We start from the raw sequence: 15443 nt of genomic DNA, 5'->3' as shown, positions 1-15443 counted from the left end.
AGTAGATCAAGATCGCAACTCAACACAAATATGTTCGTATTGTGACCTCTCGGATGTAGGTAAAGTGTTATCAAATTGACCACAGTCTACATTTTTGCGTTGCCACGGTTCACTGTTGTTAACCAGAATACCCAGAGATCTCAATGTAACAGATCGCCCGGTACTTGTGTCACTTCCACCATAAGAATATTACGAACTGATCTCAACTTCTGTATCTATATTAAAAATCGCAATACTTGTCTGTAAACGTTAAAGTTTCTCATACAGTGCTTATTTTTGTCTTTTCCAGATAGTTATTCTTAGCAAAGCATTATATCTGTTTTCGGAAGTATTTCTGTTGTTCAATGTTTTCCTGCTGTAAGGTAACTTACATAAAGGAACCGTTTGCTATAACAAACACTGACAAGATTAGAGAGATGTTAATATACACCCGACGATGTTTATTGATGTTTTTGATGAAATAGGATAACCAGAAGTTAATAATTGACCCATAATATACGTATCTTTGGTCACGAGACCCCTTGAGTAACGTTAACGCCATATTTGTTTCGACAGGCTGCCAGGACGTTGAGAAGGTGCACGCCAGTAACGAAGTTTGATGATCTCCTGGCATTGTCTATGGCATGACCATGGCTGCCAGCAAATGGAGGAATCCAAAGGTTAGCGGATTTCACAATTCTTTCGCACGATTTTACGTCAGTAGTATGTAACATGCAAAGTGTTCATTCAACTGTTCTAACTTAATTCAGTTTTGACGGACATGCAATGTTACCCGGTCTAACTTAAAATACAATGAATCTGCCAGACTGAAAACCTTGGCTGACGCCACTATACTATATATGACTAAAGCTTATTAACATGGCTTTCTAGAATCCCATAGAAAGAAAAACAACTTTGTCTAGTGCATTACAAGGTACATTCACGCTCCTTCCTGACTATGGTCAACGCTATCCTCGAAGTAAAGGGGTCATAGTCCGTGGTGAAAATATTCAGCTGTTTCAGATAATGGCGTTCATGCCTGCATTTAATCACGATATCGTTTAAACACAATGCTTCTGTATGGTAACAAAAGGTAAAAAACGTTATTACCAAAGTCCTCGCGTATCGGTATTCTGATAGAATTTAAAATACATTTAAAGCTTAGTCTATTAAAATACTGTTATATATATATATATATATATAATATATATATATATATATATATATATATATATATATATATATATCTGCACAAGTTGTACTCTTTACCTATCTCCATCTTGACACTTGTCAATAAAATATTGTCAACAATGACAATATTGTCCTTTGAAATCAACGTGTTAGCCGTTTCTCTGTTCATGACTTAATATTATCTCCGTTCATAGCAAATCTAATGAAGCGTACAAACGTTTGTATTAAGTCTCAGTAATTGTCAGTTGACAGCACGCCGACAATAAATATAGGTAACGACGGCAAACCTGGTGTTTCTCATTGTCCATTCTTATTGTTCAAAGAGATTCGGGTCAAAGCTCAGTCGTTGACAGCTTATTGGTATCAGAACTAGTGAGACAGGGATCCACATACGAAAGACTCGTGAGGACTTTCAAAAAGTTCTACGGTCGGTATGATGACATTGTGGCCAAATACGAAACCTCGGTCACTCAAATGATTAGCGACAGCATTCCCGGCTTTGACTTAATACAGTGATTCATATACTGTTTCACTTCATACAATATTTAGATAATTTTTCGACCAATCCTGATGGATGTAGCATGCTAGCAGGGTACGCTTACCCTTTCCGGACACCTGGCACCACCACTAACTGTCAGTGGTTCAGGATGGTCCTACTTAAATTTGTAAATCTCAAATGTCCTGGTTATGTATTACCAGGACCAGGTAATGTATTTTTTCAGGTGCCGCAAACTGGTAAATTTCATCAATTTGCAAAATTATCACACTACATGTTTTGAAGGCTGATATACTGATTTTCATGATTTTTATCCTTGACCTAAAATCTGGAGGGGAAAGTAGAGCTGTTCGTAACTGCCCTCCCACTGGCATACTCGGAAAATGTACTCTCCCGCTGAATTTTGATGCCCTCTGCCCTGCAGTATCTATAGTCGAGCCCCCCCCCCCATTCCCAAAAACAGCAATGCAAGCTCCCAACTGCCCTCTCCCAATTACTGAAATGCCCCTATGCCCACTAGGCAACCAAGATCAACGCAAAAACCGTGCGAGCAGCTAGCAGTATACCTTGGAATATTGCCCCCCTCTAAGTTATACGCTCTATCCCCCACAAGTTCTATCAACCACGGCTTTCCCCTCCCTCTACGTATTTTCAGGTACCCACGGTCAAAAAGTTTCTACCCGCCCACAAAAAAAATTAAATTTCTTCCCGCCCACAGTAAATATCGATTTTTTTCTCCCCGCCCGCTGATTAGTTTTTAAATTTGCCGGTCCGCTGAAAAATTGCGCAAAAAAATTTTGCATAAACAGTTAAATTGGCGGCACCTGTACCTTGAATGGAAATGATTATTGGACCAGTTTGATGTCATTTCCTTGTTAAGGCTATAATCGTTATTAGTTGAGTTATTAGATGAGTTCAGTTAATGTTCCAAATCACAAGGAAGTGATGAAATGACCATCTTGCGCCAGCTTTGCTGTCCTTCGTACTGTTGTCCTTGGCAATGAATAAAAGAATCAGAACGAAGATTGGTATAAGACAAATATAAGTTCTGTATATTGCGCATCAGCATTTTCTGCATACCAATTTACGTGCTGTAAGATGATGATGTACAACTCACTAAATTGTATGTATAAATGTAAACAAGCCCTGGGCTTGGTACTGAAATCCATTTAAATCCATGTATATGTTTGTTTATCTTCCAACATGCAGTCTGAATCTGAGCTTAGCAGTGTATAACTAATTGTTTACCATCACAGGAATCTGAATAAAGCAGGGTATAACTTAATGTTTACTATTACAGGATCTCATTAATGCAGCACTGCGAGGTGATGTTGAGAGGGCTCAGTCTTTAATAGATGATGGATTTGATGTCAATATTAGAGGTTACTTTCGGGATTGGGTGAGTATAATGAACATCTGTTTCATGTTCTAAATATGTACAAAACTAATTCAGTGAAATCCGCAAACAAAGAATATAAGAAATATTTTTGTATGTTAAGGTCGATATCTCTCATAACCGATCACTAAAATAGAAAAATAAAGTAAGTTAAGTACAACACGGAAGGGTCGAGATTTCCCTAAATCTCGTGTATCACGATATCTGTAAGCGATCCGGTCGGCTACTCGGTTGCTCGAAGGGTGACCCCGACAAGTCATCACTAGTTATGTTAATTTTCTGAACAAAAATTTTCTGAAACATTAGTTAACCTCCGACTGGAATCAACCACGGATTGTGTTCATAGATATATTCGGTATTGAAGAAATTAAAGTCCAACCTTTGTCGAAATCTTACGATGCATTGCCTATTCAATGAACGATCTCGGACACACGTATCCTCTTAGGCCTAAAGCCTTTAGAAGATCGGGTGATAACGCTCACTTGCTCACCGTGAACTGTCAGATACAATGCTTCGACTATTCAGATGTCTTACAAGCTTTATTTAAATCTCATAACAGAAGTCCAAACGTTAATAAGGCAACCGGTGTGTCAAAAGCCTACCAGCTCTCCTAACACGACATAAACACAAACCACACGGTCGTTTTCAGGGCTAGTATTTATATCAAAAGCAATTGCAGAGTACCGGAACTTTCGGTCGTAGATGTGGGGGAGGGGGGAGGCTGTTTAAAAAAGTGGCTCTCTTCGCCTGACTGGAATCACGGTCCCTCTACTGAAGGGACTGTGCTGTAATTAAATTGATCATGGAGGCTACCACCATGCTTTGATGTTTACTTGTTTTCGATGTTATTGTTAATGAAAACTATGGACTATGCCTACAGTTTTGTAAAATACAGTGTACACACTTTTCGCAAGAATACATCGTACCGGTACCGACTCATCTTTAGCGAAGTCACGTCCAAAGAGGGTTCACTTGGGCGATGCCATTGCATCATAGGCGCTAACTTATGACATCCACGAAGTTTTCTTCCTGTGTGCACGCCGATATACATGTAATTCTAAGCGTACACTTGGTTTGTTTTCATCGTATTTGTTCTCGTATGCACGTCACTGAATGAGTGACAGTTGTTTGAATCACGGAACCACTGTTTCCTGGGGCCATTCCCTTTGTTCCGAAAGCGATTTTTACCCCTAATCGTCGTAATTTTAAAAAGCTTTGTGAAACTTTGCTGGTTGTTTATGATACAGTCTATGTTTATGGTATGCCAATTATTTTTGTTTGAGAATTGTTTAGGCTGATTTTCACGGAGCGGTCTACCTTACTGTTGCCGGTTGTCACTCAAGCACCATTATGAATTTTCGATGAGTTGGGGGTGTTTTATACCCCGCACTGGGGTTTAACACCGAACCATTCTTCATTTCGTCTTTCACTAACTTGCGTGAGTGAATAAGGGAGATGAAAACATCGACACACTTCTGTAAGGGGCCAAGTATAATTGAAACACGCACAAGATAAACGCAACTTCTGCACTTAGGGAAGGGTCTGGCTGCATTTCGATTAGCATGCGTAAAAATCGCGATACATGTTATTATATCGCAACATCTCGCTATACGTGTTTATGTATAGCATAATATTGCGCTATATTGTTTGGCGTGCACCAGGCCAGCGCAATGGGTCACCAGCACTACACCAGCATTCTTCTTACATACATGTGGTTTAATTCAGTGCACCTGTAAGTAAATTCGTATTTGGATACCCAGTTTCAATTTAGTTCATTCTATTGGTTGCGTTATTGTCGACTTTGTGCTGAAAAAGGATTGGTTTTAGAGGGGGTATAGGGTAGTAGCGTATGCGTGATTTCGTATTGGTGTAATTAGTAATTACAGACTGTATGGTATGCTGATACAAAATGAGACTTCGATGGATTTTCGCACTTCCAAACTTTCGTGGGGGGGGGGGGGTAGGGTGGTGGTTTGAGGCTGAACGCATTTATTCACGGTCCCTAAAGAGGTGTAAATGCTGTTAATATACTCTGTGAAGCTTTTCTCATAAACCACCATAGAGGTAAACGATGATCTTGTCTCATACGATTCAGCATATTTTTACCGGGAGTCATCGAGCTCGAACGATCGGACCTTAATAGATATAAGCTCGTCAATTTTATATAAATGCAACATTGAAATATTATATCAAACGAAACATTTCGTTGAATCTGTCGAAAACTCATCGTTCGCGATCCCAGGGTCTGGGAGTGGCACTGAATAATGAATGCAAATCAATGTTGACATCGTGTTGCAGACAACTTATGAACGACATTGTTGATTCCATTAACAGATTAATCGCACATTATTTTACCATGCGCTGCCCGTCGCATTTTGATCGGTCGAGCTGAACCACGTGACTGACCACAAATACACAGTAATGGTCTGTTTACATGCCCGTGAATATGAATAATAAGATTAACAACTCAAAGTATCGTAACTTTACATCTCAAATTTAAATCATAATCATAATCACAAAATAAATAGGGCACTTGTAGGTCAAGTTGCGATACTGTTTTCTGAAAACATCTCCGGATTTGCCAATTTTTTACATTGCGCGTGACAGTGCGTCGGGTAATGCTCAGTTTCTCGGGCCCAGTTGTCGTTCGCTCCTGAAATTTTCTGAAATTTTGACGGTTTTCTTGGGTTCGCTGATAATATAATGGAAATAACAGACTCCGCTCTGACCATCAACGTTTATTTGTGGGCGCGGACTCGAGGAAAGCCAAATACACGGGCTCGGCAAGCCTCGCCCGTTATTTTTTGGCTTTCCTCTCGCCCTTGCCACAAAATAAACGTTCATGGTCAGCGCTTCGCCCGTTATTTCTATAGTATCCGGTCGAAGCGAGCTCATTGCATAGTGTAGGCATGAAAGTGAAACTTATGCTTAGACTACAACCTTCATAATAAATGTTACAGCAGAATGTAAAATGGTGATACGGTCTTATTATACATTCTGTTATAATAAAAAACAACGTTCTTGGAAATCAAGATAGATTATGTTGGGACCATCGATAAACATAAAACATACTGGTTCACAGAAAGTTGAACCTGGTGAACGCTGTGGTAGCGGCGAAACGTGGCAGCACTATTCAAACATATTCGCAGTTGGTTCAAGTAGGCTTTTCCTTGCAAGTATTCGACTTAGATATTTGTGATCGAAATTGGGAGACAGCTAATAAAGATATGAAAAAAAAAAACGTTCGTAACTAAATCGCGGCGGTATGCATTCGCCCGTTCTATCTCAAGTCGATTGAATGTTCTTTATTGGGGATTTTTATATTGCATTCTGTATATTGTACGTGATCCGGTGTACACAGCAAATGTAGAATCAGCACATTCTGCGCGTCACTTTGTGATTGACAGCAGTTGGAATGGTCAATGGTTATGTTGTCGACGCCACTGACCATGTATCGAAACGAACTTTTCATCAACAATTCGCTTGAAACTGTAAAAAAGACTGTATTTAGCTCACAATGCTATGACTAAAGTATTCACAAAGGTAATGTAGATGATTCCTGTGTGTAGACAAGATGAGGACACTATTTGTTGTGAGGCGTGCGTGAAAATCAGGAAGGTGTACAAAGCCATGACTTTTGATGAAAGAAAGCAATAGATAATGGCAAAATAATGAAGAATTGAAGTTCAATTGACGGACCTACGCGTAAAAACGTCATTGCAATATTGTTAATGTACGGCTTCTAATATAAGTCTTTTTGATGTCATATCCGCCATAGCTGCAACGCAAAGCCAGTCCAGATAGCTGGTACGTCGCGTCATGGTAAGCGACGTTGATGGACGACCGTTTTGTGGAGTGACCGTGCTTCACATAAGTCATTTCATCTGTCATAGAATGGTCGAAATAAATTATTTTAATCCAATTATTTCACTGGTGATTATAACGAATTTTAAAGGTCTTTGTTTACGAATGCTGCAAAGACGTACAATGGACAATGCAATGCGCATTGTTTTGTTTTGTTCGTAATTTTTTGGTAAATGGCTACTATGAGTCAATTGCTTACGTTTCTAGTTTTTATTTATTATTTGATTTGTTACCTTAAATATCAGTATGCAAGCTGTGTGTTTTGTTAATTTCTCATCACAATGAAAGCATACTCCTTGATTACTGTGCCTTTTTTAATTGCAATAATATTGTCGAAAGTTTTCGGTATATGCCTCACACCATGTACCATGTCGACATGATTTAGTTCTCATTCGTGAACAGCAATTTTAACATTGTTTACATTTTTGTAGAGCGAATCCACAGCATTGCATGCGGCTTCTGAAGCAGGTCATGCACACGTCGCTGAAGTGCTGATTAAACATGGTGCAGATGTCAATGCTAAGAATTACGTAAGTAAATGTGACTCGGTACTCGATATAGATATCTGAATCGTAATACTTCAACATTTTCATTTATCTCTCTCCCACTTTAACGTTACAGTTACTAAATCGTATGGCCATGACATTTCATGGTGTCCTGGTCATACAATCCCATTGCAATACAGTAACTTCAAAATGTAGAAGAACAAATTATGCTAAGATTGCCGCGATCTGTTCGCAGAGAGAGTGACCAACCACTCGTATGACGTGTGACTTTATTCAAATGATTTTGCACGAAGACCGGTAACAGTGTATCATTATTTCAAAGTTGTATTTGTTCTGGTTGTTTGTTAAGCGATATATTCCACAACAATAACGTTCGCCTCGAAAAAATATAACGGCAGAGAGACAGATATACAGAGAGAGAGAGAGAGAGAGAGAGAGAGAGAGAGAGAGAGAGAGAGAGAGAGAGAGAGAGAGAGAGAGAGAGAGAGAGAGAGAGAGAGAGAGAGAGAGATGTGTCTTTGAAATATCTATTATCCAAATTTGGAATATTTGAAAGCGGATTATTTAATGTCTATGACTTGCTCTTGAGACAGACCTACTAAACAAAATGCGGTTTTGAAAAAAATCACGAAAAGAGCTATTATTTAGCAAAGTTTGAGAAAATTGACATATTAAAAACAATCAATGATGAATAATTTACCCTCTCCCATTCCCAAAATTTGGGGCATATTTGTCGCAATTTTGGTTAAAAATAAATATCGTGGCTTTTTAGCTCAATTTTAATGTAAGTAAAATCTTCAAAATAGCTTAAATTTGTTTGTTCTTTTACAGTGTAAAAGTTAAAAATGCAATCATGATATGATTATGAAATGATGACCTGTTTAATTGATTTTTAAGGATTTTGTGAAAAATCATGAATTTTTAATGTCATTTTGTAAAAAACAAGCGCGGGACTGACCCCATCTTTTTTCCCCAGTTTTGATTACTCTCATGTGTAGGTATTCAAAAAACCCCATTTGAAAAAAATTACATTACTTTTCCTTTTTCCGATCGTACATCCTTAATTTCCCATCACAATGAAAGCATACTCCTTGATTACTGTGCCTTTTTTGATTTCAATAATATTGTCAAACTTTTTCGGTATATGCCTCATACCATGCCGACATGATTTAGTTCTTATTGGTGAACAGCAATTTTAACATTGTTTACATTTTTGTAGTACAATTCCACAGCATTGCATGAAGCTTCTAAAGGAGGTCATGCAGACGTCGCTGAATTGCTGATTAAACATGGTGCAGATGTCAATGCTAAGGATCAGGTAAGTAAATGTGACTCGGTACTCGATATGGATATCGGAATCGTAATACTTCAACAACTTCATTTATCTCTCTCCCACTTTAACGTTACAGTCGACGTCACTAAATCGTATAATGCTATGACATTTTATGGTGTCCTAGTTATACAATCCCATTGCAATACTTCAAAATGAGGAAGAACAAATTATGCTAAGATGGCCGCCATCTGTTCGCAGAGAGGGTGACCCACCACTCATTTGGCGTTCGACTTTATTCAAATAATTTTGCACGAGAGACGGTAACAGTGTATCATTTTTCAAAGTTGTATTTGTTCTGGTTGTTTTTAGTGATATATTCCACAACAATAGCGTTCGCCTCGAAAAATATAACGGCAGAGAGACAGATATACAGAGAGAGAGAGACAGAGAGATGTATGTCTTTGAAAAATCTATTATCAAAATTTGGAATATTTGAAAGTGGATTATTTAATGCCTATGACGTGCTCTTTAGACAGACCTACAAAACAAAAAGACCTACTAAACAAAATGGTTTTGAAAAATTCACAAAAAGAGCTATTATTTAGCAAAGTTTGAAAAAAATGACATGTTGGGGCATATTTGTCGCAATTTTGGTTAAAAAATAAATATCGTGGCTTTTTAGCTCAATTTTAATGGAAGTAAAAACTTCAAAGTAGCTTAAATTTGAAATTTGTTTGTTCTTTTACAGTGTAAAAGTGAAAAATGCAATCATGATATAAATATGAAAATGATGACCTGTTTTATTTAATTTTAGTGATTTTGTGAAAAATCATGAATTTTTAAAGTCATTTTGTAAAAAAAAGCGCGGTGATCCCATCTTTTTTCCCCAGTTTTGGATTACTCACATGTGTAGGTATTCAAAAAACCCCATTTGAAAAAAAATACATATTTACTTTTCCCTTTTCCGATCATACATCCTTAATTTCCCATCTCAATGAACGCATACTCCTTGATTACTGTGCCTTTTTTGATTTCAATAATATTGTCAGACTTTTTCGGTATATGCCTCATACCATGCCGACATGATTTAGTTCTTATTGGTGAACAGCAATTTTAACATTGTTTACATTTTTGTAGTACAAATCCACAGCATTGCATGCAGCTTCTAAAGGAGGTCATGCAGACGTCGCTGAATTGCTGATTAAACATGGTGCAGATGTCAATGCTAAGAATAACGTAAGTAAATGTGACTCGGAACTCGATGTGGATATCGGAATCGTAATACTTCAACGATGTCATATATCTCTCTCCCACTTCAACGTTACAGTCGACGTTACTAAATCGTATAATGCTATGACATTTTATGGTGTCCTAGTCATATAATCCCATTGCAATACTTCAAAATGTAGAAGAACAAATTATGCTAAGATGGCCGCGATCTGTTCGCAGAGAGGGTGACCCACCACTCATATGGCGTTCGACTTTATTCAAATATCTTTGCACGAAGACGGTAACAGTGTATCATTTTTTCAAAGTTGTATTTGTTCTGGTTGTTTTTTAGCGATATATTCCACAACAATAGCGTTCGCCTCGAAAAAATATAACGGCAGAGAGACAGATATACAGACAGAGAGAGACAGAGAGATGTATGTCTTTGAAAAATCTATTATCAAAATTTGGAATATTTGAAAGTGGATTATTTAATGCCTATGACGTGCTCTTTAGACAGACCTACTAAACAAAATGTGGTTTTGAAAAATTCACAAAAAGAGCTATTATTTAGCAAAGTTTGAGAAAATTGACATTAGTAGAAACTATCAATAATTAATAAATTATCCTCTCCCATTCCTGAAATTTGGGGCATATTTGTCGCAATTTTGGTTAAAAAATAAATATCGTGGCTTTTTAGCTCAATTTTAATGTAAGTAAAAACTTCAAAGTAGCTTAAATTTAAAATTTGTTTGTTTTTTTACAGTGTAAAAGTGAAAAATGCAATCATGATATAAATATGAAAATGATGACCTGTTTTATTGATTTTTAGTGATTTTGTGAAAAATCATGAATTTTTAATGTCATTTTGTAAAAAAACAAGCGCGTTGACCCCATCTTTTTTCCCCAGTTTTGGATTACTCACATGTGTAGGTATTCAAAAAACCCCATTTGAAAAAAATTACATATTTACTTTTCCTTTTCCGATCATACATCCTTAATTTCCCATCACAATGAAAGCACACTCCTTGATTACTGTGCCTTTTTGATTTCAATAATATTGTCAGACTTTTCGGCATATACCTCATACCATGCCGACATGATTTAGTTCTTATTGGTGAACAGCAATTTTAACATTGTTTACATTTTTGTAGTACAATTCCACAGCATTGCATGAAGCTTCTAAAGGAGGTCATGCAGACGTCGCTGAAGTGCTGATTAAACATGGTGCAGATGTCAATGCTAAGAATAAGGTAAGTAAATGTGACTCGGTACTCGATATGGATATCGGAATCGTAATACTTCAACAATTTCACTTATCTCTCTTCCACTTTAACGTTACAGTTACTAAATCGTATAATGCTATGACATTTTATGGTGTCCTGGTCATACAATCCCACTGCAATACTTCAAAATGTAGAAGAACAGATTATGCTAAGATGGCCGCGGTCAGTCCGCAAAATGGGTGACCCACCACTCATATGGCGTTCGATTTTATTCAAATAATTTTGCACGAAGACCGGTAACAGTGTATCATTATTTCAAAGTTGTATTTGTTCTGGTTGTTTGTTTGTTTAGCGATATATTCCACAACAATAACGTTCGCCTCGAAAAAATATAACGGCAGAGAGACAGATATACAGACAGAGAGAAACAGAGAGGGACACAGAGATCCTTTGAAAAATCTATTATCAAAATTTGGAATATTTGAAAGTGGATTATTTAATGCCTATGACGTGCTCTTTAGACAGACCTACTAAACTAAATGTGGTTTTGAAAAATTCACAAAAAGAGCTATTATTTAGCAAAGTTTGAGAAAATTGACATTAGTAGAAACTATCAATAATTAATAAATTATCCTCTCCCATTCCTGAAATTTGGGGCATATTTGTCGCAATTTTGGTTAAAAAATAAATATCGTGGCTTTTTAGCTCAATTTTAATGTAGGTAAAAACTTCAAAGTAGCTTAAATTTAAAATTTGTTTGTTCTTTTACAGTGTAAAAGTGAAAAATGCAATCATGATATAAATATGAAAATGATGACCTGTTTTATTGATTTTTAGTGATTTTGTGAAAAATCATGAATTTTTAATGTCATTTTGTAAAAAAACAAGCGCGGTGACCCATCTTTTTCCCAGTTTTGGATTACTCTCATGTGTAGGTATTCAAAAAAACCAATTTGAAAAAATTACATTACTTTTCCTTTTCCGATCGTACATCCTTAATTTCCCATCACAATGAAAGCATACTCCTTGATTAATGTGCCTTTTTTGATTTCAATAATATGGTCAAACTTTTTCGGTATATGCCTCATACCATGCCTACATGATTTAGTTCTTATTTGTGAACAGCAATTTTAACATTGTTTAAATTTTTGCAGAAAGAATCCACAGCATTGCATGCGCTTCTACAGGAGGTCATGCAGACGTCGCTGAATTGCTGATTAAACATGGTGCAGATGTCAATGCTAAGAAGGACGTAAGTAAATGTGACTCGGTACTCTATATGGATATCGGAATCGTAATACTTCAACAACTTCATTTATCTCTCTCCCACTTCAACGTTACAGTCGACGTTACTAAATCGTATAATGCTATGACATTTTATGGTGTCCTAGTCATATAATCCAATTGCAATACTTCAAAATGTAGAAGAACAATTTATGCTAAGATGGCCGCGGTCAGTCCGCAAATTGGATGACCCACCACTCATATGGCGTTCGATTTTATTCAAATGATTTTGCACGAAGACTGGTAACAGTGTATCATTTTTTCAAAGTTGTATTTGTTCTGGTTGTTTGTTTAGCCACATATTCCACAACAATAACTTTCGCCTCGAAAAAATATAACGGCAGAGAGACAGATATACAGACAGAGAGAGACAGAGCGATGTATGTCTTTGAAAAATCTATTATCAAAATTTTGAATGTTTGATAGCGGATTATTGAATGCCTATGACTTGAAGTGCTATTTATATTGACTGCACATTGGCAAATCGATTTTGCTTACTTGCTGATGGTATTGCAACTTTCAAATATTTCTGTTTGACACAACTGCATGGTATTATTGTCGGTTGTTAGGCCTAGCTGATGAACGCACCGGTGCAGTACATCACCCTGGTTGATTTCTCTATAAAGCATAGTACAAAAGAACCAATCGGTACCGTATAATAATGTAATTGAGGTTAAAAGTTACGTGTGTTGAAATGTTTCTTAAACTGGGCGTATATTTGTTGATTTTTTTATTCTGACAAATCCATCGATCGAGCTCGACTGTTGGGTACCCGGAGGTGTGTCTGTATTGATAAAGTTGTCTACTTTCCCCTCTCTACTATGTTTGACAAGGAGAAATGGGACGTATTCCGTCCACTTTTTCATGTTTGTTTGTTATGTTAATCTTTCGGCGATTTGATCCGGCTCGCGGTTTTTGAGCAAGCCCGCCAAGACGACGAAGTCAACCTTTGGAATTATTGTAATGTAGCTTAAAACTAAGTGTCACATAGTTAATTTATTTGAATCAATAACGTTAAGTAAAAAACTTCGTAATTAGTTTTGGAGTTCGTAGGAGTATTCGATATCTACCACTCCTAGACAAAATTCAGTTGAGGTGTTGGTATGTCCGGTGCGGGCGCTATGTGTCATTGTATTTTCTGGGCGCAAGCTAACAGGTGGGCCGTAGTACGGACGTTTGTCATCTCGCTGTCACAGGTGTCGAATCTAGTACACATGTACATGTATTTGAAATGAATATACTAAACGGACATCCGTGATAGCGTGATGCTAGCGCCTGTGACTCGGTCTAGAGTGAGCGAGCATCAAGAACCTAGTACGTCATTAATGAAAAGCGTGCCTGAACAGAATGCACATTCACTTAGGTATGAGAATGGTCAATTGTAAAATGCGTGATGACCGAAACAAATCGTGCTCCACCCTGCTCCAATAACCGACAAGAACTGTTGACCTAGCATTCAAAACTTAGAAAATCTCCATACAACAGCTAGCAAAGTTATCATAAATAAAATTTGGCAACAATAGGCGATATTTGGCGAAAAATAAGTTACTGTAACTGTAAATTTACTACTGTCAAATCCTGATTTCTAGGAGCCATACCCGACAAGGACAATCATCAAAGGTTGCAATCTTCGATGTACTAGTCATTTGTTACGGCTGTCATGTCGACTGTACTGATCTCATGGATGTGTGCCCTCAACGACGTTATTGGTCTCTTCTGATCAGCGCTTAAAAATGCATGCTAAGATTATTTTTGTGTTCAGATTGAATTTGACAGGTGGATAGTTAAGTGATTCTGTAATGTAAACTGAGCTCAAACTTGGCTTTGCAAATATGGCATGTGTCTTTTATTTGCTTGACGCTACTGAACATAATACTATTGCAGTAGACATCCGAAATTAGAAAAACTCAGGATATTGCTAATTTGTGTTAGAGTAATTTAAACAAAGAAAGTGTCTTTAAGCTTTTGTTATGAGACAGAAAAATATTTAAACGAAAAAGATAAAAATCGTAGCATTGTATCTCTTTGTACTCACATTAATATCCTTCCATTTTTTCGTGGCTGACAGAGATCAGTATTTACAATGACAAAAGATCAACAATACAATATTATCTATGTCTGGTAGTACGCAGTAATTTACTAAATGTTACATGAGCATAGCCTTATGAACATTTTTGATTCTGTTACTGCCTTACGAACATTTTTGATTCTGTTACTGCCTCAATTCTTCATTCCATCTTGCATCTGGTAAAAGAAGAATACTCGTCTTTGAAGGCGTATGCACCAGTAACATTTAGTTGATCATAGCCTGCTACAAATACCTAAGTTATATATACAATTAGTAATATCACATGACATGTTCTCGAAATGATGGTGTTCTTGCATAAAGCGACCTGCGTTTGCACTTTGTATGCTCTTGGTCAGAATTGCGCCATTAGCGACACTCGTGCGAGAAAGGTTGGGATGCGAGGTCATGCTGAAACCAACATATAACAGTGCGTGTATGTATACCGTCCGGAGTCCAATGTGACACTTCGATACTCGTTCTCCTCAAAGCGTTAATTATTGAGGTACGTATAGGTGGAGCAAACATAAATGGACTTTTTATACACAGCAAAATGACTGTGGCATCAAACTAAGGATGTTCATTCATTAGATTGCCGTATCTAATTTGCACCCACAACTCACAGCACCTATTCATCTAACTGAAATAGCAGCAGTCAAAAGTAATTGGCTGATTCCCAACCTAAAAGTGAGTTAAACGAACTAACTTGTAGCAACTCATTCTCACCGCGACAATTCAAAACACTGTGAAGTTCATGAAGCATTTGAACTACATACAGAGTCGTGCATTACACGCAAACTTATAACAACAATCTTACTAAGCAATGTATATATCGCTGAACAGGGTTCAGGTTGTTGGCTTCAGCTTGAAATTCCACACACATGACCCTGGATCCATCGGCGGAATTCGAACCTTATGCAAGTGTAAAAAACAGCTCGCCTTACGGTCCGCCAA

General features: G+C 37.2%; 2 protein-coding genes across 2 annotated transcripts in view; both read left to right on the top strand.

Annotated features, from left to right (window-relative positions):
• Window positions 1–534: 534 nt before the first annotated feature.
• The window catches only part of LOC139129049 (death-associated protein kinase 1-like), a 133109-nt gene continuing 118200 nt past the window's right edge, over window positions 535–15443 (top strand). The window contains exons 1-3 of the mRNA XM_070694720.1: window positions 535–659; window positions 2967–3065; window positions 7358–7456. The gene's annotated coding sequence lies outside the window, so the exon portion shown is untranslated. The remainder of the gene's footprint in view (window positions 660–2966; window positions 3066–7357; window positions 7457–15443) is intronic.
• LOC139129052 (GA-binding protein subunit beta-1-like) lies at window positions 630–12357 on the top strand. The gene is made up of 7 exons (XM_070694724.1): window positions 630–659; window positions 2967–3065; window positions 7358–7456; window positions 8652–8750; window positions 9843–9941; window positions 11069–11167; window positions 12295–12357. The coding sequence occupies exons 1-7, from the start codon at window positions 630–632 to the stop codon at window positions 12355–12357; spliced, it is 588 nt and encodes a 195-aa protein (XP_070550825.1).

This window comes from Ptychodera flava, unplaced genomic scaffold (genome assembly GCF_041260155.1).
Source record: "Ptychodera flava strain L36383 unplaced genomic scaffold, AS_Pfla_20210202 Scaffold_87__1_contigs__length_454918_pilon, whole genome shotgun sequence".
Classification (NCBI taxonomy): domain Eukaryota; kingdom Metazoa; phylum Hemichordata; class Enteropneusta; family Ptychoderidae; genus Ptychodera; species Ptychodera flava.
The sequence above is the reverse complement of the archived record's forward strand: the minus strand, read 5'-3'. Positions and strand labels throughout refer to the sequence as shown.

Bases quoted from the DNA above. Each gene is read 5' to 3' on its own strand.
- LOC139129052 (XM_070694724.1), top strand. From the start codon at position 630: ATGGCTGCCAGCAAATGGAGGAATCCAAAG. The intron at 8,751-9,842 runs GTAAGTAAATGT...ACATTTTTGTAG, and splicing joins ATGTCAATGCTAAGGATCAG to TACAAATCCACAGCATTGCA. The intron at 11,168-12,294 runs GTAAGTAAATGT...AAATTTTTGCAG, and splicing joins ATGTCAATGCTAAGAATAAG to AAAGAATCCACAGCATTGCA.